The sequence below is a fragment of the Colletotrichum phormii genome, assembly GCF_030913505.1.
Source record: "Colletotrichum phormii strain CBS 102054 chromosome Unknown BDP81scaffold_12, whole genome shotgun sequence".
NCBI lineage: Eukaryota > Fungi > Ascomycota > Sordariomycetes > Glomerellales > Glomerellaceae > Colletotrichum > Colletotrichum phormii.
The window spans coordinates 1,227,016-1,254,300 of record NW_026851454.1 but is presented as its reverse complement, the minus strand read 5'-3'; the positions used below and the strand labels follow the sequence as shown (position 1 = coordinate 1,254,300).

The 27,285-nt window shown below is 53.7% G+C and overlaps 11 protein-coding genes and 1 non-coding gene across 12 annotated transcripts; 7 read left to right on the top strand and 5 right to left on the bottom strand.

The window, feature by feature from the left end:
• Positions 1–1,133: 1,133 nt before the first annotated feature.
• BDP81DRAFT_321552 (zinc-binding dehydrogenase) lies at positions 1,134–2,253 on the top strand (the record flags this gene model as incomplete). The annotated part of the gene is made up of 2 exons (XM_060584624.1): positions 1,134–1,314; positions 1,388–2,253. 2 exons carry the CDS (start codon positions 1,134–1,136, stop codon positions 2,251–2,253), a joined length of 1,047 nt encoding a protein of 348 aa, XP_060444431.1.
• Positions 2,254–3,123: 870 nt separating this feature from the next.
• On the top strand, positions 3,124–4,475 carry BDP81DRAFT_42220 (uncharacterized protein). Its single transcript, XM_060589970.1, has one exon. The coding sequence runs from the start codon at positions 3,450–3,452 to the stop codon at positions 4,350–4,352; it is 903 nt and encodes a 300-aa protein (XP_060444430.1). The 5' UTR covers positions 3,124–3,449; the 3' UTR covers positions 4,353–4,475.
• Positions 4,476–4,598: 123 nt separating this feature from the next.
• On the bottom strand, positions 4,599–5,875 carry BDP81DRAFT_376637 (NADH:flavin oxidoreductase/NADH oxidase; the record flags this gene model as incomplete). Its single annotated transcript, XM_060586751.1, has 2 exons — positions 5,643–5,875; positions 4,599–5,584 (listed from the first exon to the last, which is right to left on the bottom strand). Exons 1-2 carry the CDS (start codon positions 5,761–5,763, stop codon positions 4,599–4,601), a joined length of 1,107 nt encoding a protein of 368 aa, XP_060444429.1. The 5' UTR covers positions 5,764–5,875.
• A 675-nt stretch (positions 5,876–6,550) lies between these two features.
• BDP81DRAFT_321326 (major facilitator superfamily transporter) lies at positions 6,551–8,390 on the top strand (the record flags this gene model as incomplete). The annotated part of the gene is made up of 2 exons (XM_060584602.1): positions 6,551–7,136; positions 7,204–8,390. 2 exons carry the CDS (start codon positions 6,551–6,553, stop codon positions 8,388–8,390), a joined length of 1,773 nt encoding a protein of 590 aa, XP_060444428.1.
• Positions 8,391–9,300: 910 nt separating this feature from the next.
• BDP81DRAFT_461992 (polysaccharide deacetylase) lies at positions 9,301–10,379 on the top strand (the record flags this gene model as incomplete). Its single annotated transcript, XM_060593848.1, has 2 exons — positions 9,301–9,435; positions 9,525–10,379. The coding sequence occupies 2 exons, from the start codon at positions 9,301–9,303 to the stop codon at positions 10,377–10,379; spliced, it is 990 nt and encodes a 329-aa protein (XP_060444427.1).
• A 253-nt stretch (positions 10,380–10,632) lies between these two features.
• BDP81DRAFT_t194 lies at positions 10,633–10,727 on the bottom strand. The gene has a single exon. It is a non-coding gene; the product is annotated as a tRNA-Ile (tRNA).
• Positions 10,728–11,224: 497 nt separating this feature from the next.
• Positions 11,225–14,102, bottom strand: BDP81DRAFT_462003 (fungal-specific transcription factor domain-containing protein; the record flags this gene model as incomplete). Its single annotated transcript, XM_060593849.1, has 6 exons — positions 11,225–11,259; positions 11,605–12,227; positions 12,284–12,621; positions 12,676–12,996; positions 13,054–13,693; positions 13,960–14,102. 6 exons carry the CDS (start codon positions 14,100–14,102, stop codon positions 11,225–11,227), a joined length of 2,100 nt encoding a protein of 699 aa, XP_060444426.1.
• Positions 14,103–15,068: 966 nt separating this feature from the next.
• Positions 15,069–19,671, top strand: BDP81DRAFT_482026 (amidase signature domain-containing protein; the record flags this gene model as incomplete). The annotated part of the gene is made up of 9 exons (XM_060594985.1): positions 15,069–15,299; positions 15,350–15,450; positions 15,502–15,748; positions 15,800–16,480; positions 16,534–16,909; positions 17,993–18,241; positions 18,292–18,393; positions 18,447–19,243; positions 19,299–19,671. 9 exons carry the CDS (start codon positions 15,069–15,071, stop codon positions 19,464–19,466), a joined length of 2,952 nt encoding a protein of 983 aa, XP_060444425.1. The 3' UTR covers positions 19,467–19,671.
• A 117-nt stretch (positions 19,672–19,788) lies between these two features.
• Positions 19,789–21,346, top strand: BDP81DRAFT_42131 (heterokaryon incompatibility protein-domain-containing protein). The gene has a single exon (XM_060589908.1). It carries the CDS (start codon positions 20,003–20,005, stop codon positions 21,263–21,265), a length of 1,263 nt encoding a protein of 420 aa, XP_060444424.1. The 5' UTR covers positions 19,789–20,002; the 3' UTR covers positions 21,266–21,346.
• On the top strand, positions 21,347–21,995 carry BDP81DRAFT_42149 (uncharacterized protein). Its single transcript, XM_060589917.1, has one exon. The coding sequence runs from the start codon at positions 21,428–21,430 to the stop codon at positions 21,908–21,910; it is 483 nt and encodes a 160-aa protein (XP_060444423.1). The 5' UTR covers positions 21,347–21,427; the 3' UTR covers positions 21,911–21,995.
• A 59-nt stretch (positions 21,996–22,054) lies between these two features.
• On the bottom strand, positions 22,055–23,923 carry BDP81DRAFT_322157 (ZIP zinc transporter; the record flags this gene model as incomplete). The annotated part of the gene is made up of 5 exons (XM_060584676.1): positions 22,055–22,590; positions 22,649–23,358; positions 23,409–23,549; positions 23,603–23,701; positions 23,772–23,923. 5 exons carry the CDS (start codon positions 23,921–23,923, stop codon positions 22,055–22,057), a joined length of 1,638 nt encoding a protein of 545 aa, XP_060444422.1.
• Positions 23,924–26,290: 2,367 nt separating this feature from the next.
• On the bottom strand, positions 26,291–27,285 carry BDP81DRAFT_42103 (uncharacterized protein). The gene is made up of 3 exons (XM_060589893.1): positions 26,935–27,285; positions 26,624–26,821; positions 26,291–26,345 (listed from the first exon to the last, which is right to left on the bottom strand). Coding segments are annotated over exons 1-3 (318 nt in total). The 5' UTR covers positions 27,054–27,285; the 3' UTR covers positions 26,291–26,344.

Genomic DNA, 27,285 nt, shown 5'->3' with positions numbered 1-27,285 from the left:
GGCTACTCGAATCCTCCGACATCCAAGGCTCCAAGGGAGATAATGTCCCGCCATCTCTTCAGAGCCTCCGACAAGCTGAGAGCCCTGATAGGCCCAATGCAGACAGCTGAGCAAGAGATGACAAGCTGAGGCGCCATTGTCTCAAGCCTCGGCATGTCGTCATGTCCGATTCAACCCAGCCCCACCACGGGAACGAGACGAGACGCAGAGGCAGACGCGGACGCAGGTGCAGACATTGCAGACACAGTAATCCGCCGCCTTTTGGTACGGATATCCTCCTTGACTCCTGGATTCTGCGGCCTGCGGCCTGCCACCTTCATATCGAGTATCGACTTCGCGTCCCTGCCCCTCGGAGCAGAAGCAGTCTAGCTAGGGTCGCGCGTTGCCCGCAGCCCGCCAGCCCCTCCTTAACCCATATGAAGAAAACCGGTGGAAAAAGAGCCTCCGACTCCATTCGTTGTTCGGGCGGCCACTCCGGGGAAATCGGCTACACGCCACACCCACACACCCATTTTTGTTAGCCATCCACCACTCTCCATCCGAAACTCTGCTAGACAATCTGTGTGCCCATGGTACCGTGTCACCGTGTGTGCGTTGACTGTTCAGAAAGGGGACAGACATACAGAGAAGGGAAAGGAAAAAAAAAGCCTTCAGGCCTCATCCCTACTAGCCCGTGCTCCGTGCGCCGGAGAACATTCCTCGATCGTTCGCCAGCTCGTCGAGTCCTTCGGAGCTCGTGCGGGCCATTGTCCCGTCTTGGTCATCCTGCTCCGGCGCGGGGCATGAAGTCATGACATGAGCCAAAGGCAAAAAACTCGGTGCAAGCGACTCACGCACCACCGTCCACCGCACACGCTTGACCGCGGTCATGAAGCTTGGAGGGGTAAGTGTAATACGCGAAAGCGGCGGAGGAAACGTGGGACACGAAAGCAAACGGGTGATTTTAGAGTTTGCGAAATAGGCTGGATGTCCCCGAGTACTAAAGCTCCCTCTGCTCCCCAAGCTTTCTCAACTTGGAAAGGCTTTGTGTTCAGCTGTGTCTTGAATATTGTGGTGTTTGCTTATAATCTCAAATACATACCATTCGTCTTCCTTGATACCCATTTCCCTCTTCACACAACATCATATCCAAAATGTCGCAACAAAACCTCTCCGTCGTGCTGGCCGAGCGTCCCACGGCTGAGATCATCCCCGGCAAGACCTTCAAGACTGAGCAGAAGCCTATCCCCAAGGCCGAGGACCTCAAGGATGGCGAGATCCTCATTGAGAACTGGTATCTCTCCCTTGACCCCGCCATGCGCGGCTGGTTGAACGGTATGTAAAATCACACAGACAACAACCCTCCTCGATAGATACTAACAAACCCCCCCCCCTTCCCCCATGATAGACCGCCGCTCCTACCTTCCCCCAGTCCAAATCGGCGAAATCATGCGCGGCGCAACCGTCGGCCGCGTCCTCGCTTCCAAGTCCTTCAAGGCCAAGGAAGGCGACGTCCTCCCCTCCTTCGGCGGCTGGGCCGAGTACAGCGTCGTCCACGACAGCCGCGTCGAGCCCGTCTCCTCCTTCCCCGCGGTCTCCCAGCCCATCGACTACCTCTCCGGCATCGGCATGACCGCCCTGACGGCCTACTTTGGCATGCTCCGCGTCGGCGACCCCAAGCCCGGCGAAACCGTCGTCGTCTCAGGCGCCGCGGGCGCCACCGGCAGCGTCGCCGGCCAGATTGCCAAGCTCAAGGGTGCGCGCGTCGTCGGTCTCGCCGGCTCTGACGATAAGTGCAAGTGGTTGACGGAGGAGCTCGGCTTCGACGTCGCGCTCAACTACAAGGACCCCGAGTTCAAGCAAAAGTTCAAGGAGGCCACGCCCGACTTCATCAATGTGTACTTTGACAACGTCGGTGGCGAGATTCTTGATATGGCGCTGGCGCGTGCCAAGGAGTTTTCGCGCTTCGTCATGTGCGGCGGTATCAGCCAGTACAACTCTGCGACGCCGCAGGGCCCCAAGAACTACGCCAACATCATCACGATGCGCATCAAGATGCAGGGTTTCATCGTCTTCGACTTTGTCCAGGACTACGGCCAGGCGCGCAAGGAACTTGCGCAGTGGCTTGAGGAGGGCAAGATTAAGCGCAAGGAGACGGTCGTCAAGGGCGGTCTCAAGGCGGCGGAGCAGGGCCTTGTCGACCTGTACAAGGGCATCAACACGGGCAAGCTGATTGTCGAGATCAAGAACCCCAAGGATGCGGCCAAGTTGTAAAGAACCCCAGACATGGTCTCTGAGGAATGATTTAATGACACTGTAATTTTATGCATAATGACCAGATACTGGCACATATAGAAAGGCATGCCAAACAAATTGGAAAAAACATTACAAATATCTTCTGTTCGCACTTGGTGCCATCAGTCTAGCGCCGGTGGAAGTAGCACGCCGTCAAACTGACCTTGCCCTTTCGCACCTACTATGACGAAGAACTGACTATGGCGGATGAGATGTGGCCCCGCCCTTCATCACCCTGAACACCTCGTTTGCGATGTCGTTGGTGTTGGTGAATCATCGAGTTATGGGCTGGGATCGTTGTGCCGAGGACCATGCCAATACCCGATATGACCATAAACCCAGCTATGCATGTAAAGCGGTGCCAGTCCACCAAGGTAATGCCCACCATCATCAGCCTGCCCCAAGCTCCTCGTTTCTACCAGGGCCATCCCATCTTCAATAATCGACTTTCTCGACGTTGCCCTGGACACAGCTGCAAACACACGCAGACAGATCTTCGAAGCACCTTTTCAGCACCTGTTTGAACTCCAAACGTTTGCATGCCTCGCTGCGTCGACATGGCACATTGCAATTTCCTTCTCTGACCTGCAGGGCACCACCTCTTTTTTAGGATCTTATCGGCGCGGCTCGCTCGGAGGCACACGGGGAGGACACCCCAGCACCACGGCGTCGCAGGTAAAATTCCTTTTCGGGAGGCTTGCGCATTCCCTAGCGGCGAGAAGCGAACCCTCTTCGTACGATTCCTAGACGAACAGAGACGGCCGATTACGAGTTTCAGGCTTTAGAAAAGCTCTACTTCTCACGTTCACCTCCTGCAACGTACTGACCGTGCCGGCCACCCCCGCCAGGTCTGCGTGCCTCGAAGCGAGACATTCCACTCCAGATCCACTCGCAGTTCTTACCTCTGGAATGCGCCCAGCCTCGAGTAAATGGTGGTGATATCTGTCACGCTCCAGAAAACGGCCGCTTAACACGGACGGGAGGGTTGGAGACGCAAAAAACAAGATCGCTTTTTTCGAAACCGAGGGCTTCGACACAACAAAGAAAGAAACATCACCAGTTCATGATACCCTGCAGCACGACCTCGACAGCCCCCTGGACGCAGCCTGCGGAGGCCACGACTCACCCCGACGTAGATATCCTATAACCCGACATCCTACCGTCCGACCCTCACGATGGCTTTGTCTTCAGAAGAGGCTGCCCACCTTCACAGGCAAGCAAAACGACGAGCCGAACGAGCCGCAGCCGAAATGAACTTCCGCGAAGTGACCTCGGAGGAGTATCTCAAGAAACTACGAGCCAAACGGCGCCCGGGGAGACGATTCGAGATCGACAACACACCTGCCGCGGTCGAAATCGGCGAGGAGCCGCTACCTTCACAGCGAGAGTTCAAGATTTCGACAGGCCCTGACCGGCAACGAACACATGCCCGCACAAAGTCAACGCCGACAGCGAACACGAATGGGCTGTCAACATCTGGCAGCCGCAGGACTACACTCGGAAGTCCCATAGCGAGGAATACTTCAGGGAAAGCTATGGTTCCTAATCAGAGGTTAGCCACTCAGCAGACGAAAAGCCAGCCGAACCTCTTCTTGCAAGCTGCGCAACAGCGTCCGAACCCCGCGATAACCCATGCCAACTTGGGCACGACTACGACAGTCTCGTCATTATCATCTCAGCCTCAAAGATCCAAATCAAGTCTGAGCATGTTCTATCCCAAAAAACATGTTCGTCGCGCAGCGTCCGTGTCTGTCCTGTCGTCAAAGCCACTGGAATTAGACCCGATAGCCACGGCCCATCAAACAGGTCACGCTCGAAGCCAGTCGCTTGGCAACGCCCTGTCTGTCCTTGATACCACACCGCAACCCGTTGCCCTCAAAAAGCGAGGCTCGTTGCGCATGCTCAAAGACAAGCTTAGAAGAGTAGCCAGCTCCTTCGAACTTCGATCAGCAAGGAGCGACGGTTCAGGGCTCAGTGATGACGATAGCTTGAAGAATCGTTCCAGCAAGAGCCTGCTACTGCGAACGAGGAACAGGCTTGGCTCGCAGCACCGACTCGGGACCGTAAGCGAAGAATGAGTGACGATGAAGACCCAAGTCGGTCTCAGACGCCATAAACCTAGTCATCCGGGACTGACGTCCTCTACGGAGACAGTACTGGAGGGCGTCTGCATTGTGTACGATTAATGTGGACGAGATATGACAGCTCTTTGATGGAGCAATGTAATTTGTACAAATATTTCACGTTTATTCATATCTAGGCAAAGATACCCAGTTCATATTCTATTCACACCTGCTGTGTCTGCCTCAAGCCATATCGCAGCGTCAACTATTGGCCGCCAACTGGAACTGGGGGCAGAAAGGATAGTCGATGTATCCAATTGGCAGCTTTGGGGTGTAGAAGTACGTTCGTTCGTACTTGTCCAGCTCGATACCCTCCTTGATGCGGAAGACGAGATCGGGATTCGAGATGAAGTACCGCCCAAAGACCACGACGACATCGTACTTTTCATATATTTCGTCCACAGCTGTCTTTGCAGAACTGGCATTCAACCCGCCAGCAAGCAAGACTGGGCTCGTATTCTGCCAACGCTCAATCAACCAGCGCACCGTCCGTTGTCCGCCGCAATCGGTGTCATCATTACCGCTGATCCGCGCTTCGATCAGATGGAGATAAGCGAGCCCTAAAGGCTTCAGTTGCTCAACCAAGTGCTCAAACGTCGGGTCCGGGTCGTCCATGAGCATGCCCTGGAAATCGCTGTACGGACTCAGACGGACGGCCGTCCTATCGGCGCCGATGGCATTGATGACAGCTTTCGTCACCTCGAGATGAAATCGCGCGCGCTTCTCGACGCTGCCGCCCCAACCGTCGGTTCGCTTGTTGCAGGTGTCCTGGAGAAACTGGTCTGGAAGGTACCCGTTGGCTCCGTGGATCTCCACGCCGTCGAAGCCGGCCTTGAGAGCGTTGCGCGCGGCTGTCGCGTAGTCCTCGATGACTTGCATGATGTCACGTTCGCTCATTTCTACAGGGGTGGCAGCGCCTTCAGCAACAGGCACCGCGCTCGAGGATTCGAGATGTAATCCAAGAGATTCTAGTACGTCGGCTCTGCCGCCGCGACCGAGGTGCCAGAGTTGACAGTAGATGAAGGAGCCCTTGGCATGCACGGCTTCCGTGACCTTCTTCCAGCCTGCGATGTGCGCGTCGTTCCAGATGCCAGGGACGTTTCGACGCCCGGCGGTGCGGTATGAGATAAGGGTTCCCTCGGAGATGAGCAGAGTCCCCGGTACGCAGCCCCTCTGGGCGTAATACTCTGTTGTGAAGCGTCAGACAGTGAACGAGTTGAAAGACGACGGGAAATGTGTGCTAACCCTCCATCATTGGAGTTGGAGTCCATTCATCGTCTGCGCGGTACCTTGTCAATGGCGCCAGTGCTAGTCTATTGGAGAGCTGGAGAGGCCCTATGGCCAAGGGCGTGAGCAGCTTCGACATGACTCGCAAAAGATGCGTTCAAAGCAGACACAGTTAGAGTTCTGAAGGCATCATGACAGGTCGAAATAAGGTAGATGCGACGACAGTGTTAAATTCAAAGATGTAGCATCCCGTCATCGACAGCTTCGCTAGCGCCATTGATCCTGGTCCATTCTCTCTGACACCCATGCCGATAAAAGCCGCATCGGCTTCCGCTCCTTGCTGGTCAGTCACAATCACCAACCTAAGGTAATCCTCGCTTTCAGCAGATTTTAGTTTGTATCGACATCATCACAAAGGTATTGTCCGAGCTGGTGATGGCCCTACACTGGCCCACATAAGCCCGTCGCAAACCCGGGAGGGCACCCGGGACCTGGAAGACTGGGACGTCTTTCAGAAACAAACCACAGCGAACATTGCGGATGCGTATCGGCACAAAACGTGCCGACAAAGAAAGTCGGACGTGCGATCGGCGACGACGGCCACCAATCCTCGCGCTGTCCCAATGCCGACATATCCATGGTGGATCGCCCACGTTTGAGCCAGAATGGGAGAGTCGTTGAGGATTCTGGTGAACGGCTCAATTGCAATTGACGCAATGGACTCCCGGCAAGCAAGCCATTTTCATCGGGTGTGTCCGATGCCAACCCCAGATCATCCCGGGGCAATGAGAACCGGCGATTCGACACCGAACCCTGCGAGATTCATCTAGATTTGCTACTTTGTCAACAAGTCTTGGACTGTTCCCTGAGCCAAGCCCTTTTTCTGGGAATCTTACAACCAAGAGGTTCAGGTTGAGGTTGTCAAGATGAAGAAAGATGCACCCATCACCGAAGCCAAGCCGACCCATCCTGCGCCAGCATCACAACAGGTCCTACGCTCAGTTTCACCCTCCAGCGACGAAGATGCCACCAACCTCCCATCCCCAGCCGGGCACCGCCCACAACCCAAAGACGACACCGACGCGGAAAGCATAGGCGGCCAACGCAACACAATGTCCCGCAGACGCATGCTCCTCGCCTTCTCCGCCCTCTCCGTCTGCCTCTTCGTCTCCTTTATCGACCAGACCAGCGTCTCGACCGCCGTCCCGGCCATCGCGGAGGACCTCGACACCGGCACGGCCACCTCGTGGATCGGGACGTCCTTTCTGATTGCTTCGACGGCCTTTCAGCTCATCAACGGGCGGCTATCGGATATTTTTGGGAGGAAGAATCTGCTGATGATTTGTCTTGTGCTCATGGCTGTTGGGGATGTTCTCTGTGGGTTTTCGAAGACGAAGGAGCAGCTTTTTGCGTTTCGGGCTGTTGCTGGTATTGGTGGTGGTGGGATTAATAGTATCGTCATGATTATTGTGAGCGATATCACGACCCTGGAGAATCGGGGGAAATACCAGGGTAAGTTGAAGCTTGGATCCGAAGTGATCCCCTTCTACGGATATCTGAGAACTGACGCTCATACCAGGCGTTCTCGGCGCCGTCCTCGCCCTCGCAAACGGCGTCGGCCCCTTCGTCGGCGGCGCAGTCGTCCAGGAATCAACCTGGCGATGGGTCTTCTGGATGGTCCCTATCATCAGCGCCCCAGCCGCCGTCACAATTCTCTTCTGTCTCCCGCTAAAGCACCGCCCGGGTAATTACGGCGAAAAGGTCAAAAAAATTGACTACGGCGGCATCGCGCTCAACATGGCCTCGACGCTGCTGCTCCTCGTCCCGCTATCCGGAGGCGGCGTGACGTACCCCTGGTCTTCACCGTTTGTCGTCGCCGGCGTCGTTGTTGGCGCCGTGCTTGCGGTTTTGTTCGTGCTCTACGAGTGGAAGCTGGCGAAGCTGCCTATCATGCCTTTGCGCTTGTACCAAGCACCACATTGCAGTGCGTTATTTGGGCAGACGTTCCTCATGGGCCAGGCGTATTTTGGGAATTTGTTTTATCTGCCGATCTACTTCCAGTCTATACTGAACTACGAGCCGCTCGTTTCAGGAGCGCTTATTCTACCCGTCATCATCACGACTTCGGCGCTGTCTATTCTTTCGGGGCAGTATATGCTGCGAGTGGGACGGTATATGCCCTGTATCCTCGCGGGCTTCTTCCTCTGGACGCTGGGAAACGGTCTCACTATTCTTTTTGATCGGGATACGGCATTAGGAAAGTTGATTCCGATCTTGATTATTGTAGGCGCGGGGATCGGGTTGACGCTGCAGCCTACGCTGGTGGGCATGTATGCCAACTCCCGCTCTGAAGACCGCGCCGTCACGACGGGGTTGCGGAACTTCATTCGTACCATCGGCGGCGCGTTCGGGCTCGTGGTGTCGGGTGTGATACTATCCAACACGCTGCGGCGGGATCTTCACGGAAAAGAATTTGTTTCCGATGCGGTGATTGCGGAGCTTACTTCGTCGACGTATACCTTGGACCAGAAGGGGTTCTCGGATGCGGAGAAGGCAGTGATTTTGGAAGCGTATATGAAGGGGTTGCATTATATCTTTGTTTACTATGTTATTTGCACTGGGTTGAGCTTGGTGTTGACGCTTGGGGTTGGGAATACGGGGTTGAAGGCGAAGAAAGCGGTGCCGTCTGAGGAGGCTTCGGAGGGTCCGAAAGGGGTGTCGGGGGATGCTCCGACTAGGAATCGTGAGAAGGTCGACGAGAACTAGGACGCGGAAAGGTTGACGAAGATACATTTGCATACAGCATGATTTCAAAAGGACATGGCAGTGGTCAAGCATAGCATCAGCGGCATTCAATACAATTGAGGCATGTTCGATCTCACACAAAGAACCGTGTTGAACAAATTCCTTGCTTTACAGTAAACTCAAGGTTTCTCAGAGAGTTTCTTAGAACGCGGATGTCCGATTAACTTGCCGAGCATCGCATCGCGGAGCAGCGGAAGCCAGCCTGACTCTCATCCCGCAACTCAATGCTGAGCTCCCGTCCAAGCTATTCCCGGTCAAGACTCCGGTCAGAGATAGGCCTGGGCATTACATCAACATGCATCCCCTCATGCCCCTCGATGCATCTTGTTATCAAGACCATGCCCCCCACTACCAACGATACCCCGTGGAAAACCCCGCGCCTTATCACCACCCCTGGGTCGACGAAAATCTCCGAAATACTCCAACGGTTCGATGTCATCCGATGGGGGCCACCCCCCTGTTAAATGTAACGCCTCCAACAGCTTGTATCCTTGCCCCTCCAGACCCCGAGATGTGTGTGCGACGGCAACGTGATAACGCGCTGCACGCTGCAATGAGTTGGATGATGAAGACATCGGATCCGATAGGGGAGAGAAGGGTGTGCGCATTGCTGTCTGGTGTAGATAGCCATGATAATGCGCGACGAAGGGCGGGCTGCGTCGCCCGATGGGGGGTTGGCCGGTTGATTCTGGCCGATCGCAGTCTTGGTACTACTATTTCTATGTCAAGTCGGGGAGTGTCTTCGCGACGTATACGAGGTGCTGCCTGTTATCTACACTCTGTGTTTCCTCCGTTGACTGCTTCTGGGCGCATTACTGAACAACAAAGCTCCAGTTGTCTTACCTGACCAACAAGCCATCAATCCTTCATCATGCCTGAAGCCTACCACGCCCATCCAGACTACGGCTACGCCCGCGATTTCAAGGGCCATGGCGAGAAAGGCCTCGCCTGTCCATGGCCCAACGACGCCAAAATCGCAGTCTCCTTCGTCATCAACTATGAAGAGGTTCGTCTTTACAGCCCCCCCGGCCCCTCTGGAAACGAAGAAGAACAAACCTATTGAAGCACGGCTGTACTGACCTACTCCCACACCAGGGCGGCGAACGCTCAGTCCTAGCTGGCGACGGGGTCTCAGAAACCAACCTCCGCGAGAACCCCATGGGCCCCGCAAAGTACAACGAGCGCAACTACAGCGTCGAGTCAGAATACGAATACGGCTCCCGCGCAGGCTTCTGGCGCCTCTTCCGCCTCTTCAACTCCCGCAAGATGAAGTTCACCCTCTACGCCGTTGCCCAGGCTGTCGAAGAGCAGCCCGAGGTTGCGACGCGGTGCGTGGAGGAGGGCCACGACGTCGCCTCGCACGCCTACCGCTGGATCGATTACCACGATGTGCCGATCGAGACGGAGAAGGAATATATCCGCAAGTGTATCACTTCGCTCAAGAGTCTGACGGGATATGCGCCCAAGGGGTGGTACTACGGTCGTAACTCGCCGCATTCGAGGACACTTGTGCCGCAGGTGTATGAGGAGATGGGGGAGGATTTAGTGTGGGCGAGTGATACATACGCCGACGATGTGCCGTACTGGATTGATCTACCTACGGAGCGGGAGAAGGCTGATCCAAAGGGGTGTCTGATGGTGCCGTACAGCTATGACTGTAATGACTTTAAGTTCCACGTCACAGGGTCTGGGTTCCGCGATCCGCAGGGGTTCTATACACATTTGAAGAACGCATTTGATGTGTTATACGAGGAGGGACAGGAGGGGATGCCCAAGATGATGACAATTGGGTTGCACTGTCGCATTGTTGGACGTCCAGGAAGATTGGCTGCGTTGAGGGACTTTGTGGATTATATTGCGAAGAAGGAGGGCGTTTGGGTGGCTACGAGGACTGAGATTGCAGAGGCGTTCAAGGCGAAGTATCCGTACAAGAAGGGCCAGTTGGCATGAGGGAATGGGAGTTGTCGATAAGATGTTTGTATTGTGATGTTTCATGAAAGCTTCTTTAACGCTGTTCGCTCCCTTCACTCACTGAACTCAATGTTGTCTCCAGATTCGCTTCACAACCCCCCCCCCCCCCCCCCCCCCAACTGTCCCCACGGCCTGAAGTACTCCAAAGTCCTCTAAAAAAAGAGAAGAAAATGATGACACTAGGATCGGGCAACCCTAAAAATAAGAAAATATGGCGAGAAAAGCAAAAGAATGATCAGTGGGAGGCTTGAACTCCCGGCCTTGGCATTACTCAGCATTTCTGATGAAATATTAGTACCACGCTCTAACCAACTGAGCTAACCGACCTATTCAATGATGACTAATCAGTTGTTGTCTTTGCTCACACAAATAGGGCTCTTGAATCAACATTGGTGGGGACCGAGATGACTAGCAACCGGTCCTTGCCCGTCAAGCCAGGCTTGTTCGAAGAAGGTCTTGTTAAAGAAGCCGGTAAGAAAGTCATCAAGTGGCCGTAGCCGGAAACGGGGAGGCAAAAGATCCACTTCCAGATTGAAGAGGACGTATCCATGATTTGGTTTAGCGTATGCGGAATCCGTTGCGGAAGGCTTTTGGTCTTCCCAAAACTCCATGTTAAAATCCTGTCTCCCAAGCAAGTCTTGTAAACCTCTGCTCTCTTCACGTGTATTCAGATGAGATTACTACATGGACACGGCGCCCCAGAGGCCAAGACCAGCCACTCTACATTATGTTTAATAGGGCCTAGGACAAGACTTAGTCAGGTTAAAAGGATCTCAAGTTTTTAAGAAGACCTCCAATCAGTGCCTTCCAGACCGGAAGCGTGACTACAGGATTGAAGTAAATGGGACTGGACTAGTACCTTTTTAAGTGTTCGACTCTCATCGGCGCCGCCTAGACGTTCAGTGCCATGCTGTTTGTACTTGCACCGTCTCTGAGTTACATAAAGATACAACCGACCCAACAAATTATTTGCGATCTACCATTTCGCAATAAACCGGCGCGAATAGCTTTTGAAGTTCCCTCATTGAAAGTTGTCTTCAGCTCACTTTTCCATACCCCTCGAAATCCCAGTCTGATTCCATGACGTCCTGATCTATCCCTAGTTGAAGCTCCTCCGTGAAGCCCAGCTCATGCCTAAGACTATTCCACTTGCCGTCCGGCCGGTCTCCTTCGTAATCATTTTTCTGGGCCTTTCCAGATTCACAGGCGAGATCGGGCTGCACCATTTCGTTAAACATCCTCCAACCCTGCCAACCGCCCGGTGCTTCTTCGTCCACCTCCATAAACGCCTCTTTCACGGCATCAGAGATCGCATGAGTAACGGTTGGCTTTTCCTCGACCCCACTGCTCCGTTCCATGGCCAAGCTCCCAGAAGTCCTTGCGGGCGCCATCGCCGGATACACCCCCGGATTCACTCCCAAGTCCACATCGAGCGACTTTGATCCTTCGTCTGGGCCCGTTGTCGGATCAACAATTGTCTTTAACAGGCTCCCCGAGAGAGCATCAAAGATATCGCGGTACTTAATCGCGCCATGAAACTTCTCGCCAAAGATGGTCAAAGACTGAGAACATGCTCTCGTAGCTTCGAGCGTGTCGTACGAGAAGAGAGAGCGGTCCCGCCATAGGCAGTATACCAGTGTTAGCCCGGCGATAAAGCACGAGTGGAGTGCCATCATGGTGTAGCTGAGCGTCTTTTGCTGGTTGAGACGCTTGTATGCCGTGCAGACGCGGGCGGCGGACCGGGCGGTGGTGATGAACCGCGAGTCGGAGGTTTTGAGAGTGGGGAGGAGTACGGTAAAGAGCGATAAAACTGACTTGTGGTATTGCCTATGTTCTCTGTTAGTTTTCAACAATATGATGTAGAAGAAATGATGCAAACTTACAGATCGAAGAAATCTCTAGAGTCGTGATATGCGCTTTCCGGATCATACATCCAACTTATGCTTCCAGCGTCTTTTGGCGGATGAGGGACTGTTCTCGCCCACTCATCGAGCTCGGCCCTGACTTCTCCCATTTTGGAATCGAGTTTAACTCGTTCTTCCAAGGAACCTGAGAAGACGTCTTTATCAACTCGGTATACTCGGCGGTGGATCTTGGATTGTATTCTCCGGAGCTTGATAATGTGGATGAACGGTTTCATGTTTGACCAGGGCAGTTCTGATGTGCTTGACGGGTGATTTAGAGCTGTCAAATCCCAAAACTCCAAATGGTCACTTGGCATCTGATTGACTGTCAGCAAGAACTGTAATCTACATCAGTCACTCGCATCACTTACCTCCACGTTGATGTCTCTGTCGGCGATGGCGAAAGTCCGTCCAAGCACTACACTCGTCATGCGGTCCAAACAGTAACAAGACCAGAAGACGCGCCTTCGAATCTCGAGATCGCGTGGATTGTGAGTAGAGGTGCCTGACTGCTTTCGATGGAGACCTAGTTCTATGCAGAGCGTAACAGCGTACCGCACCTGAGACCATGCGCCGGCACCGTAGGGACTTCTCGTCCCATGAACTGCGAGCAGAAGGAGAAGCTGGACGGTGGCTAGGTTGTGTTGTTCCAGGATATAATCCATCGGCTCGATGGCAGCCATGAGGTGTTTCTAACAGTGTCTATGTTAGCTCTGTGAATGCAAGTTTTCCATGGGGGAACCCCTCACCTGAGGGTCCACGTAGCAAGGCTTCTTCATCAACTGCAGGAATTTTGCCGAAATGGCGTACACCAGGTGCATAATGCTTCGATTCTGGATCGTAAGCGCTCCTTGGTCATACTGCTTTTCGAATAGCTTTGTATACAGCTTACGATCCAGGATAGGCCATCGCGTATGAAGCCGATCAAAGAAGACATCGAAGAGCATCTTCGCCTGCTCGGGGAACGGGAACTCAGACTGGGGCTCCTCCGGGCTAGAGGATACCGAAGGATTCCCTCGCGAGTGCATCGAAGATGACGGTACAGTTTGACTCGTTGCCATAACATCAACTCCAGCTTTATTACCCGAGCTGTGAAAGATGAAAGACTGAATCATCCGCGCAATCGTGGCGCCGGAGCTCGACCCTAGGTAAAAGGGCTCTGGGGCGGTGTCTATTGTGCCAGATGCGCATAACGACAGGTAGGCAACGCCATCAACTAATGATGATGGCTCATCGTCCGAAGGTGAGTCTCTTGAGTCTCTCCGCGAACCTCTCGTCTTGGGTTCCGGAGGTGTTGCTGCGGAAGATGTCACCGCGAAGTGGTCTTCGGCAAAATCTGGCAAACGTGCTTCGAGGAATGCGATTCTTTCCTCTAGTGCGCTGATATATCTGGGCATGCTGTAAGATTCAAAGTTGAAGAGCGCGAAGTGAAAAACTTGCAGTGATTTGCCCCCAGGATAGTGTGGTCTCAGTGCTCGCTCGTAGATGCACGCCGAATTAGACTTCTCGCAAGACCTGCAACTCGGATGTGCGCCGTTACACTACCATTTTGACTCGTATCAGCAACTGAACATAGATGATCTAGATTTCGAGTTTGACAACTTGCACGTTGCTTTCTTCTCTTGCATCGCTTGCAAGCCAAGGCTACCCTCGACTTCCGTGTCTGCGGCAACGTGGCCGGTGGAGCGGTGCGGGGGCTCACGGGGCCCTCCGCGTTGAAGATTGCCGACGCGCTGTCAACCAGGTCGACGGGGGATGTCTCATCTCGCATGTTTCCAGCCCGAACGTGGGCAGTCATTTCGAGTATTCTCCTGACTCGGCGTGTATGTATGGGTGAGAACTGCCGTGAGAACGAGAAGTAGGAAGGCTTTGAGCCGATTTAGAATGGATCGGGACAACACCTGCAAGGATCCTCCGCAACGTCAACCGGGAGTATTATTGGATGCACTCATACAGACAAAAGTATGAGACGTATACATCGTTGGGAACATCGGAGGATTGAGAAATAGGACCCCACAGATAGCACGTGGCCTACTCGTCATGAGCTCTTGACCCAAAGCTTTGGTTTTGCGATGATGGTAAGCGTCATGATCTGGTTGTTCTTCAACTCAAACTCATATCTACCCACGTGCTACCCTATACTCGTACGCATCCCCGTATCATTCAGAAACGCATTCGTGACTCTCACTATTGTTGGCTCGTCCACGGAAATAAGCACAAAGCAGCTGGGAATCTCTCCTCTAGCAACATACCCTCCATTCGACCTCGAGCGATACGTCAATGTCGGTAGTGCCCTACCGATGACCACGTCTTTGCCGGATTGGGATACCTATTCGGACGTCCACCGTAGATAAGACCAACGGCCGGCCACCGCCTTATCTTGGTGGATCACCCCCGAGACCAGGTCCCCGGCCCATCCATCAACATGCCAAGCACCGCTCTCCTCATATGACATGTCAATGTCTTATCGTCCCGTAGTGCAAGCTTACCATGGACTCGCGTGGCGACGAGATGTTTGTCGGTTGGAAAGTCGCCGACGAATAGGGACTGCAATCAGGCGTGTCGGGGTTGCAACAGAGCTGAGGCGCGGACACGGGGTTTCTAATATGAACGAAACCACTGTGACCATGTGGAAAGGAAACATCCAGTTGCTGGTTTCCATCGAACTCATCGTTTTGATGTTTGGTGAGGTTCGGACATTGTCGCCATACCAACAAAGACTCGAGCAACCATGGTGCGCGTCCGTATGCCAACGAAAAGCGAGATGACCGCGCCCTTTCAATCGAAAGACGCCTTCAGGGAATGGATCAAGGCTCCTGAGGCTCATGAAGGACGAACCCAAGTCGGAGACTCTAGATGGTCGAACAAGGACCTCGAACCGACGCCGCCAGAACAAAGAACATGGACATGGTACAACTTGCCATTGTATTGGTTCTCAAACATGTTTGGGACAACCGGGTGGAACGTCGCCTCTTCGCTCATCGCTGTGGGTTTGGTAAGTTGACCTAGTGAAGTTTCTTCAAGCCGATGCGCTGACATCATTAGACATGGCAACAAGCCTTCGTATCATGCGTACTTGGCTCACTCATCTCCGCCATCATCGTTACTGGTATGGCAAGACCAGGCGTGATGTACCATCTTGGATAGTGCGTTGAAGACCTTCAACGTCTTATGGCATCTGCTGACCTTTATTCAAGTCCTGTTCTTGCGCGGTCGGTGATGGGCATGTACGGCTCATACTTCTTCATCTTCATCCGCGCAATCGTTTGCATCATTTGGTATGGAATCCAGACGTACTACGGCGCGAACCTGTTGTCCGTCTGCTTCCGCTGTATCTTTGGGAACAGCTGGGACAACTGGCCCAATATGCTTCCTGCCGGTGCCGATGTCACTTCAAAGCAGCTCTTGGCATTCTTCCTTCTTTGGCTGGTTGAGTTCCCATTCGTGAGTCGTTTGCTGCCCTTTGATGAGACTTGTCTCTAACAACAATCGCAGACTTGGGTACACCCGACTCATATTCATTACATCTACACTGTGAAAGGCTTCATCATGCCATTTGCCTGCTTCGGACTCTTCGGCTGGTGTATGGCTTACGGAACCGGCATCTCAAACATTGGCGCTGCATCTGTTGCTGGCGCATCGGCAGCCACAAAGACCCCGGTCGGATGGGCTATCATGAGCGGTGTCAACGTCATCATGGGGTCCCTTTCGCCGATGCTTGTGAACCAACCCGATCTCGCGCGTTACTGCAAAGAACCACGCGATGCCGGCTGGCTCCAGGGGGCCTGTGTCTTTTTTGCCAAGATTCTTGTCTTCTTCCTCGGCTTAGCGTCAACGACATCGTTGCAAGGCGCCTGGGGCAAGGCTTACTGGAACCTGTGGGATCTTCTCGATGCTATCCTTGACCACTATTGGAATCCTACGGCCCGCGCTGGTGTTTTCTTTGTGTCGTTCAGCTTCATTCTTAGTGTGCTGGCAACGAACTTTGGCGCGAATTCACTTCCTTTTGGCGCTGACATGACCGGGTTATTTCCTAGATACTTGACGATTCGTCGAGGCCAGATCATCTGTGCTATCCTCGGTATCGTCGTCTTGCCGTGGAAGCTTATTGCCAATGCCTCTGCTTTCATCTCATTCCTTGGAAGTTACAACATCTTCATGGCCCCTCTCTGCGCCGTAAGTAATAAGCCCACTAGCAAGTCCTGAAAAGGGTAGCTGACGTTCATCAGATCATTATCTTCGACTACATTTTGGTTCGAAAAGGCAACATCCATGTGCCATCACTGTACAATGGCTCCAAAGGAGGCCTCTACTGGTTCAAGTCTGGAGTCAACTGGGTCGGGGTCTTCGCCTGGATTGGCGGCACGGCAATGGGCTTGCCAGGCCTCGTCGGGCAATACCAGCCTCAAAGAGTCAACCAGTCGGCCAAGTACATGTACATGATGGGCTGGGTGTTGACGTTCTTTACATCAGCCATCCTTTATGTGGTGCTGGTGCAGTTCTTCAAGGCCAAGGTGTACCCTCCAGGCTTTGGAAATGCCCCGATCAAATACGAATGGCTGGCGAAAGAAGGCCGAGATGGGTTCTTTGAGGGCGAAAGGGAGGGTGAGATTTATGCACCTCCGTCTCCGCGGATTGACGTTGCCGAGGAATTACACTTGGGAGAGAAGGTTCAGAAGTTAGAGGCTTAGCTGTATTCCTAGCAATGTCGAGGCCAACGGGCAATAACTTGCGAGAAGATTCCGTAATTAATTATTGAGTTCTAACCCCTTTGCTAAGACTCTACGCGTTGTTCGAACATGTGCTTGAGAGGATCTGAGGAAAGAAGAGTAGCCTTGTCAGTGACAGAGACAGTAGTAATGATAGCTGCAGCAGCAATACTCGTAGTAGAAGTTACTATGGTGTAGGTATAGAGCGGCAGAAAATTGCGTCAACCACTTGGTATTCTCCAGACTTGGTATTATTGCCTTGCTACGACTGGAGAAGCCATCCACAATGGCCAACAAAGGCAATCCGTTCCGTAATTCAGCGGGTCGCTCTCGGCTTATCATGAGCTCATTGCGCGGGTACATACAAGGTGGACCTGGCGAGGGATCTCTTGGTGCAATTCTGTCAGCTGTGACCAGACTTTTGACCCGGCGTTGTACAGAGAAGTCGAGTAAGAACGCCTCATTCGGTGGATTGGTTCCGAATCGGATGTGTCGCAATCGCTGCTGCTGGAGGCGTAGCCGGAAATATTGCGGGGGAAACAAACGCGGCGGCGGATCTGAAGCCGACGATAACGGCCTGCGGGGTTGGAGTAACAAGGATGGCCCCTCTTACGGCCGTTGGAGTCACCGGAAATCGTCTCTGAAATAGCCGAAATGCCTCCAGATTACTCCAACACTCGAGAACGCCACAACTTGGTTTCTCGTCCTCTTTCTGCGAACTTCAGAGAACTCGAGAGTTGCCTTTTGAAGTTCAGAAAAGCTGGCTTACCAGAACTACTAACGAGACTCTGATAGTGCCTATTGATACAGACCGCTGCGCTCTGACTCTGTTAGCCGACACCTTGCCAGATACCCCGCCTTCTTGTTCTACATTGCATCTTGCTTTGGCACACGCGTTTGTGCCGTTGTCAACTTAGACCTAAGCGTTTAAACCTTGATCGAGCTGCAGGGGACTCGACATAATCTCCCATAATGGCAGTTGAGCCGTACAGACTTACGGCAACCCAGGCGTCAGCCAAGATCCGGGCTGGACAGTTGACTGTGGAGCAGTATGCGCGCTCGCTCTTGTCTCACATCGAGGAGCGAGACCCCGTCGTCAAGGCTTGGGAACATCTGAATCCCGAGCAGGTCATCGCACAAGCGAAGGAGATGGACGCGATACCTCCAGAGAAACGAGGACCCCTACACGGCGTTGCGATCGCGGTCAAGGACGTTATCTACACCAAGGGTTAGTGAACATTTCTCGGGGTTTCCACCGGAGCACTAACAGAAACTCAGATATGCCAACGCAGCACGGTTCTCCAATCTACGCCAGAGATGCGCCCAAAGTTGATGCAGGGTCCATTATCATTCTGCGCCAAGCCGGTGCACTACTTCTCGGTAAGTCCATACTAACAATTCAACCCTCGGCAAAGTGAATCTGACACTCGCAGGCAAAACAACGACGACTGAATTCGCAGCCACTGTTCAAGGCCCCAAAACGGTGAACCCGCACGGCACGAACCGGACGCCCGGTGGCTCCTCATCCGGCTCAGGCGCCGCGATCGCCGACTTCCAAGCGCCAATCGGCTTGGGCACCCAGACTGGTGGAAGCACCATCCGCCCAGGATCTTTCAACGGCATCTACGCCCTGAAGCCGACGTGGAACTCCATCACCCGCGAGGGCCAGAAGATCTACTCCTTGATCCTAGATACCCTGGGTTTCTTCGCCCGTAGCGTCGAAGATCTGCAGTTGATGGCCGACGTCTTTGACCTCCAGGACGACGAGCCTCCCAAGGACACTTTCACAGTCAAGGGCGCCAAGTTTGCTCTGTTGAAGACAATGGTGTGGCCTCAAGCCGGGCCCGGCACGCAGGCCGCGATGGCGAAAGCAGCGGAACTTCTCAAGGCTCACGGAGCTGAGGTCGAGGAGATTGAATTTGCTCCCGAGCTTCAGGAACTACCTCGGTGGCATGCTACCGTGTTACACAGCGACGGGAGATCCGCTTTCCTACCTGAATACCGCGCTGCCAAGGACCAACTGCACGAGTTTCTGATCTCGCATGTTGACAACACCAAGAAGATCAGCAGGGCGGAGCAGCTGGAAGCATTCGACAACATCGCCATCGCGAGGCCAAAGGTTGATAAGATGCTGGGAAAGTATGATGCCGTGTTGGTGCCTAGTGTTGTTGACGAAGCGCCTGAGGGGACCTCGAGCACTGGAAGTGCTGCTTTCAACGCCCCCTGGACGGTAAGTCTCTCGCGGAGTCAGTATGCCGAAGGATGATCGCTAACAAGGGCGGTAGGCGCTCCATGTTCCCGTCGTCAACATTCCAGGCTTCAAGGGCTCGAATGGGATGCCCGTTGGTGTTTCTCTAGTAGCGCCGAGATACCATGACCGTCATCTCTTGGTAGTCTCCAAGGCGGTCGGTAAGATCTTCGAGGCAGAGGGAGGCTGGAAATCTGCGTTGTGAATCATGAGCCATGGGGTAGCTATGAGGCTTCAGAGGGATTCTTACTCATTGTCATATGCTGGCTGTTGTGGCGAAGGCTTGAAGACTACGAATCGTATCGATTTAGACGTGAAACTCACGCTATGTATTCAGCGCGTTGTCTAAAGAGACGTTATCGGTATCCCGATACTAACTGCCAAGTTCTGAATTCTCAACAATTTCGCGCACTAAAACTCTGAGGCCGTGAAGTTTCCCTTGATTATTTCGACCGGATTATTAAATATTATAGCGGTAAGATATATTAAAGAATCAAATAAATAATTGCGTTAAAGAAAGAGAGGGCGGAGCGGCCATTTTCTATTGTGCCCTTGCTCGGGTCCAGCCACAACTACAACGCCACACTTCCAACATCGAAGGATGCACTGCAACGCTGCTGCCTGATTGGGCAATCTTACATCTACAAGTCCTCACTTTTGTCTTTCCGACCTTCAGGTCACATACTATCCTGAATACTCCCAAGTAGCACGAAGCCAATCGAAGCAAGGCTACTGACTACAATGTCAAGAACCAAGGATATTGACGAAAGCTTCTCAAATCTGGCTCTGGACCCCCAAGCACCCCCTCTTCCCCTCCTCACCAAGACCAAAAAGTCCTCTCTCCGCAACCTCTTCACCCGCAAACCCTCTTCACCTCTTCAAACCACACCCTTCCCCTACGCCCCCCTCAAAGAAGATGAAATCCGCCTCGTCAACCTCCACGCAGGACCCCCCTCAACCCCAATAACCCTCACAACTGAAACCACTCCCCTCTCATCCACAGAATACACAGCACTCTCCTACGTCTGGGGTGATCCCTCCGATACCATCCCCCTCCACGTCGACAACCACCTCTTCCACGCCACGAAGAACCTCCACTCCGCGCTCCAGCACATCCGCCTCTTCCTGATGCCATCACAGCTTGTCCCGCTATGGATCGACGCAATCTCGATAAACCAGGCAGATATATCAGAACGAAGCCACCAGGTCTCACACATGCGGGAGATTTACACTTTAGCAGACCTAGTCTTAACATGGCTCGGACCAGAATTCGGGCCGGGGCTAACGTACCTCCGCGAACTCGGCGAGCATGCCCTCGCCGTCTCTCAAAAGAGCAAAGAACCCCCGAAGCTTCTACCCAGCCACGTGAAAGACCGATATACTACCATCCGGGAAACCGTCAGAGTCTTTCAATCTACGTACTGGAACCGCGTTTGGACGGTACAGGAGTACACTGCCCCAACCGACCTCGGGGTCTTCCTCTCCGGTACGGCGTGGTTAGATCGTACTGCCTTTTTACCCGTCACGATACTCTATACACAAGCACTACACTGGCTTCGAGATGGCCTTCGGGAGCGGAGGGCAGATGCCTCGTTTGTGGACGCGACGCTCTCGCGGGTGAAGAAGGTTGCTCATGATCTCAAGATGAGCTATGCGCGGATGGCAGCTTCCAACGAAATCGATACAGCACCGGATGGGATGAACGCCTCTTCTAAAGTCGAACAGGTCCATCAGATTGAATCAAAGAATGGGAGGAGCTCAATAGTCCAGCAGTTCAATCTCATCAGCCCCCTCTTACGATTCCGCGATCTCCAAGCAACAGACCCCCGAGACCGCATCTATGCGCCTTTGAACCTGCTCGATCACGGGCCGCGAGAAAAACTCTGCATCCATGTCGACTACTCCCTCACCGTTCAGCAACTCTACGCCTCCGTTGCCAAATGTCTGTTAGGAGACAGAGACTACTGGCCTCTGAGCGTCCTCGAGATCTGCCGCTACGGGTGATCGGATTCACCCTCCTGGGTGCCTGATTGGCGAGTCCTTCCGAGAAAGGTACTTTCGAGGGACGTCACTACAGGAGAGCAGGTTCTCTGTGCGAGTAAAGGATATTCCGTCGATGCGAAGCCGTGGAGGATACTAGACGAGACTCGGTTGCAGATTACGGCTATGCAGATTGATGTCGTGGCGGAGGTCTGGGAGGCATTCGATGCGATGAGTGTGCCTCGAACAAAGTCCTACCCGACGTATAAGCTGAAGACCCCCAGTGAGAAGTATGCGATCGGAGGGCAGACGGTGTTGGAAGCTTCCCATGAACTGGCAGGGATCGAACCAAGATCGGGATATGGTGACGAGGTGGAAATTTACCGCCAAGAGGACTGGCATCGCAACCAGGGCATGATGAGTCGCTTCAACCGCCGGAGACTGATCCGCACTGAAAACGGACTCGTCGGCTTGGCTCCGGCTGAAGCTATCGAAGGTGACAAGGTCTGGCTGGTTCATGGTGCGAACATGTTCTATATCTTCAGGCCTGTTGCGGACGACGGAAGTCATGTGCTTATCGGTGAGGTTTACCTCCAAGGTCTCATGAACGGGGAGGCACGGGAGTTTTCAGGCGGCACTGGAAAGCAAACTGTCATTGCACTCGTTTAGGGTATAACATCTATCATGAAAAAGGACCGGCCCGATATCTACAAACTTTTCCCGTTTCCGCATTAGACGTGCCGCAGTAACAAGAGTCTGCGCCACCATTCATTATCGAGCATTCTTCTCTTTCTATCCTTGGTGGTCAACATCTTAAGCCCACTTTCCAAGCACACTCATGATAATCATGCCGGCGATGAGACCGAAGAAAGCAAGGGCCGTGACGATTGGGCCAGTGGTTAGGAGCTCCGCGCCGGGAAGCATCCAGTCCTCGGCCCACATCTCCACAACACCAACCCAGACGAGAATACCAGCGGAAAGCGCGTCGAGGGTACCGATGGCGATGATGGTGTCGCGGTCGTTTCCATTGAACTGCGAGAGAACACCAATTCCAATTGCCATTCCGATGGGCGTGACGAGGGCAAAGGGAGAAGCGAGGATAAGCTTCTTGACCAGGGAGAAGCTGGGCGTTTTCAGAGAGTTCAGGCTACCCTCAGCGGAGGCGGTTTGCTCGACTTCGGCGGGCGCACTCGGGGTATGGCGCTCTGCCATTTCAGCCGGAGTAGGCTGGCCAAGCTGGGCGATGCGAGTTCCAAGAGCGATGCCCTCGAACATTTGGTGAAAGAGGATGACAACAAAGAGGGTGATGAAGAAGGTGTCACCAGCCACGACAAGGGTGATACCAATGACTGTTCAATCCTTTGTTAGTGCGCTACAGTGAGGGGATGCTCGGGAAGGGCAACGTACGGATAGAGTGAAAGATGATGCCGCACTCAAGAACCAAGACAGTGACTGTCTCTGGAGAGAAACGGGTCATCGCACCCGGATTAGCGGCCATCTTTGCCATGACCATGCGCTTTCCAATGTACTCAACCAAGAAAGACAGGAAGATACCAGCCATGACAATGGCAGAGGTGGTACCTTCGTAGCCAAGGCTGCCTAGGCACTCATTACCAAACATGAGCTGGGCATGGGTATACAGATGGATGAAGGCGGTGGAGATGATGATTCCCGTGCCGAATTGTTTGAGGATGAGGAAGATTGTGTGCGTCTTGGCGGGCATCCAATTGATCATGAAGATGGGGAAGTAGACTCCGAAAGCACTAGTGACGAGAATGACGAAGAGAAGACCGACACGCAGAGGAATGTTATAGTCGCGGTTGACTTTCTCGCAGCTTCTAGTGCCGCTACTCTCGCTCTCACCTGCGCCAACGCAATGCTCGACACCGGCGTGGAAGTGGCAGTTCTCTCCCTGGGGTTCTTCTCCGCTGGTATCGTCATGGTCGGACGACTCGGCCCCCTCGGCAACAATTTCGATGTCATCTCCATTAGGAGCGAGGCAGTAAGTGTCAGTGCCGTGGGCGTGGCAGCCAGTGAAGGCTGTCGGTATCACGGCGGCGGCAGTGTTGGTAGGCGTCGTCATGACCTGGTATTCGGTAGTACCCCACATACAGAAGCTGGGATCTCTGTTAGTAAGGATCATTGCCGGGAGGATGGAAACACTTACACCGTGACTCCGTGCAGATGGCAGTTTGATACGGCCGTTGGTGCGCCCGTGACGGCAGCAGCAGCAGTCGTCGAAACAGCGGTGGCTGCGGGCGCATTGGCGGCCACGACTTCAACCTCGCCATCGGGATAGAAACAGTACCTGGTCACAATAGTGTTAGACTGAGTGACCAAGATCAAAGTGAGTCAGCTTACAGGTCAGTGGCATGCTTGTGGCATCCAGTGTATGAACTGGGAAGCGAACCAGTCGGGGTAGATACGACTGTGAACTCTGTCGTTCCAGCTTTGCAGATTCTGAAGTAAATGATGTGTGAGTAGCTAGTCGATGATGAAGGATATTGATGAAGCTACTGAGGGCTCTTACTGAGTAGACGAGGCGACGGAACACTGTGAGATGGCCGTGGGATCAGACCCAGCAGAGGCGGTGGTGCTAGCAGCCGTCTGCCGTGCGACAAGAGAGGCTGATGTAGTGCTCAGAAGAGCCGCAACGGCGGCAGCGGGAGTGAACCTAACCATAACGTCTGAGTCTGGACGTTGAGAATGCTGCCAGTAAATAGGAGAAAGCGAGCTTGGGCCTTGTCTGCGCTGAGATGGGCGGACAGGGTTGACTTTTTTTCGGGCGAACTCCAAGACAGGATGGTGCTGCAGAAAGCGTCAAGCTGCGCTTATTGACAGGGTGGTTCTCGGCTGGGTGTTTTATGGAAGAGGATTTGCAGTCGAGGAGACCAGGCTGAAGTATGACCCGTTGGGAGAGGTCAAGAGTGAGCACCTTGAGAGAATGTGTCCTGGTGAGAAAGTCAAACCGCCGAGCCGGTAGTCTGGCCGATGAAATCCTGCAGGGTGATGAGATATCGAATCGAAGCGTGGAGGAGAAACGAGGAAGTCTCTGCAGCGGGAGAACTTCTCGCGGGGGAAGAGATGCTAGGGAGGCGGGAGGACGAGAGGCGAATCACCAGGCGTAGGATGGTGCAAGCTGCGAGGAAAACATGCGCAGGTTCGATGGAGGTGGAAAGATTGGTGAAGACCACATGCGGAGGATTGGATCCCTGCCAGTTGGTCGTGTCGAATATGCGCAGGATATGCCATCCATTGTTCTACTTTTCGGGTTCCCCTCTTCGGCGGATCGTTCACTTTTCCTCTAACGCAACAAAGCTATAGCTTCCGAGCAGTCATTCCCAGGTTCTTTTGGGTGTCTCCACGACCCGAGTTTGTCTTTCATTGTCTTGGCCCTCGGTCGCGGCGGCTGACCTTGTCCTCGTCGGATGACATTGGGAGCTCTTCCCCGTGGATATCGTAGCTAGATGCAGCATGCGGAGTACTGCGCGCCAATGACGACCGAGGCAATTTAGGGCACCTTTTCAGCCCACTTCCGCAGGATGGCCCATTTTCAGACGGGCATTCAGATTGATATGGCGTCCGCAGCCCGAGGGAACCATGGAAACGTGGGCATCACAGGCCCCTGTCGTGAAAAGTGAGTGGACCGATGGTGTTTGTCGGGAGAAAAGCGGGAAACAAAAGGGACGAAAAAAGCATAAGACGACGCGGTCTGTTTGCCAAGGCTGAGAAACCCATCGCCAAGGCTGAGCACCCGGATGGCCAGCCATGGGCAAGAGAGGGAAGGCAGCAGTTGGCGAGATGGGAAGCGACGGTGATGGAGAAGCCAAGACAGGAAGTCACGATGTCCAGTGGTTGTTTCCTGCTCTTGTCTCTAAGGACCCGCCCTGATTGGGCACAGACCAGCTGGGGTGGCTTAAAGTCGGGTCCACATGCCTCTTTTCGACTGGTACGTACCGCCCACATGTCCCCCACATGCACGTCAAAATAAGAACCTTGATGGCCTCTAACGTCCCTCCTTGCTTAGACTCACTCACTCACTCACTCACTCTCTCACTCGACTTACCTCACTCATCCACGCACAGATTCTGACCTGACTGTTCAGCTTCCCCTTAACCTTGATGGTTATAAGTGGCGACGCCTGCATGCCAAGGCTTCTATAAAGTAGACCGGTCGACCAACCCCCATCGCGGTGAGGCCTTTTCGAGGTTTTCTGCTCTAGCTCAGGGTTCTCGGAACTCCTCGACTTCAGCTCCTCATACCGACCGCCGGAAACCAACGCCAGGATTGCCTTACTGCAGGCCTATAGGATCGTATCCGATCCTTCGTTGAGTAGAAGAGTCACTGTCGGCAGGCTCTTTTGAGCCCTCCCTCGGCTGATCTCACGTGTTGGAAGCGTGGAAATGTCTGCATGACACATGGTGTTCCTTCCGGTGAGAGTCGATTGACGCCGGGCGAGACTTTTGTGGCTACCAATACCGCCGTAGTATGACCATGCCCCGAGGTTGTAATCATGGCTGCGTGAGAAGGACGTCGCCTCACGGTTTGCTACGATGTCTCCAGGCCATTTCGGGATGTAGTCAGCTACACCATCCTCATTGAAGTCATAATCACTACCAAAACATGGACATCATGCATCAGTGCATGAAGCAACGGCTGAAGATCAACGACGACGTAAGTGATTGGCAGCAGCTAACAGCATGCCGCTGGTTCGCGCATGGTTGCTGATTTTGACTTCCCGCTGTCTAGACTCAAACCAGCCTGTCGGGTCTGTCTTCGAGTCTGTGCCTGAGCTTCCGTGGTGCAATGTCAACGGTCAGTATTAAAGCAATATTATTCAAGCTGGTTGAATTAACCATGACAAGAATGCACAAAGACGTAAAGCTTAACTCGGTGAATTCTGCTTCTAATACTACAATTAAATCCGCCTCCATTCTCGAGGTGGATGAAAGGAGGCAAAACGCCTCGGCTTCACAGGTCCATCGTCATATTTGACTATCGACCTGCCAAATCAAGAAATTCCCCATGTTTCCTTTCATGAATCCCAATTCGTGTACCCATTAAATACCTCGAGTCAAGGCCCATTATTCCGTCGTTGTATCGTCTTTGTTTTACAGGGCCATGAGGGCGGCAGCAATGGCAGCGGCACCAAAACCAGCACGAGCAGCCCCGGCGGGAACGGCAGTAGAGCTGGGAGAAGCGCTGCCAGCCGCAGTAGTACCAGCGGCTCCAGTGGTAGCCGCAGCGGTGGTGGTGACGGCAGCAGATGCCGTGCCAGAGGCAGAAGCCGTGCCGGAGACGGCGGTGGCAGCGGCATCGCAGTGCCTATCTGGTGGTTAGGTCATTTGAAGCGGTATGAAATGGACTGTGTTTGTAACTTACCAGTGGTCACCGTGAGGCTCGCAGCCGACAGACTCAGTGGGGGAGGGAGCAAGGCTGCCGGTGCCGGAAGAGTGGTCGTCATCATCGTGGTCGTGATCGTGGTCCTCAGTTGCGGTTGTGGTCGCAGCGGCAACGCTGGTGACGAGAGTGGTTCCGCTGACTGCTGCGGCAGTGGTGGCGCGAGCGCCCTCGCAGTGCCTAAGAGTTGGAAGGTCAGAATGATCTGATGATTCTCAAAGTGGCTTCATCCTTCACGTTCCGGTCACAGAAGGTAAGCGGGTTAGGGAATATTCGAAGAGATCCAAGCTTACCAGTGGTCGCCGTGAGGCTCACATCCCACGCTCTCCGTGGGTGAAGGAGCCAGGCTCTCGCTTTGGGCCAGGGCGAAGGCGGCAAAGCCGAGCATGGAGAGAATCTGAGAAGCCTTCATGTTGATGGATCTTGGGTGACGTTTTGGAGAACTTCGGTGTGGCTTCGGGAGAACGAGGACGAAGATTTGGAGATAAGCAACGATTGTATGCGGGCAGAGGCGTGAAGATGAAGAACTATGCAACGGCCGCAATGATGCGAGATTTATAAAGGTGGTGTTGTATTCGAGGGAATAAGCTACAACTCTCAACCGCCAAGACGTACTGCCCGAACCCCAGCCCCGGAAAGAGCAT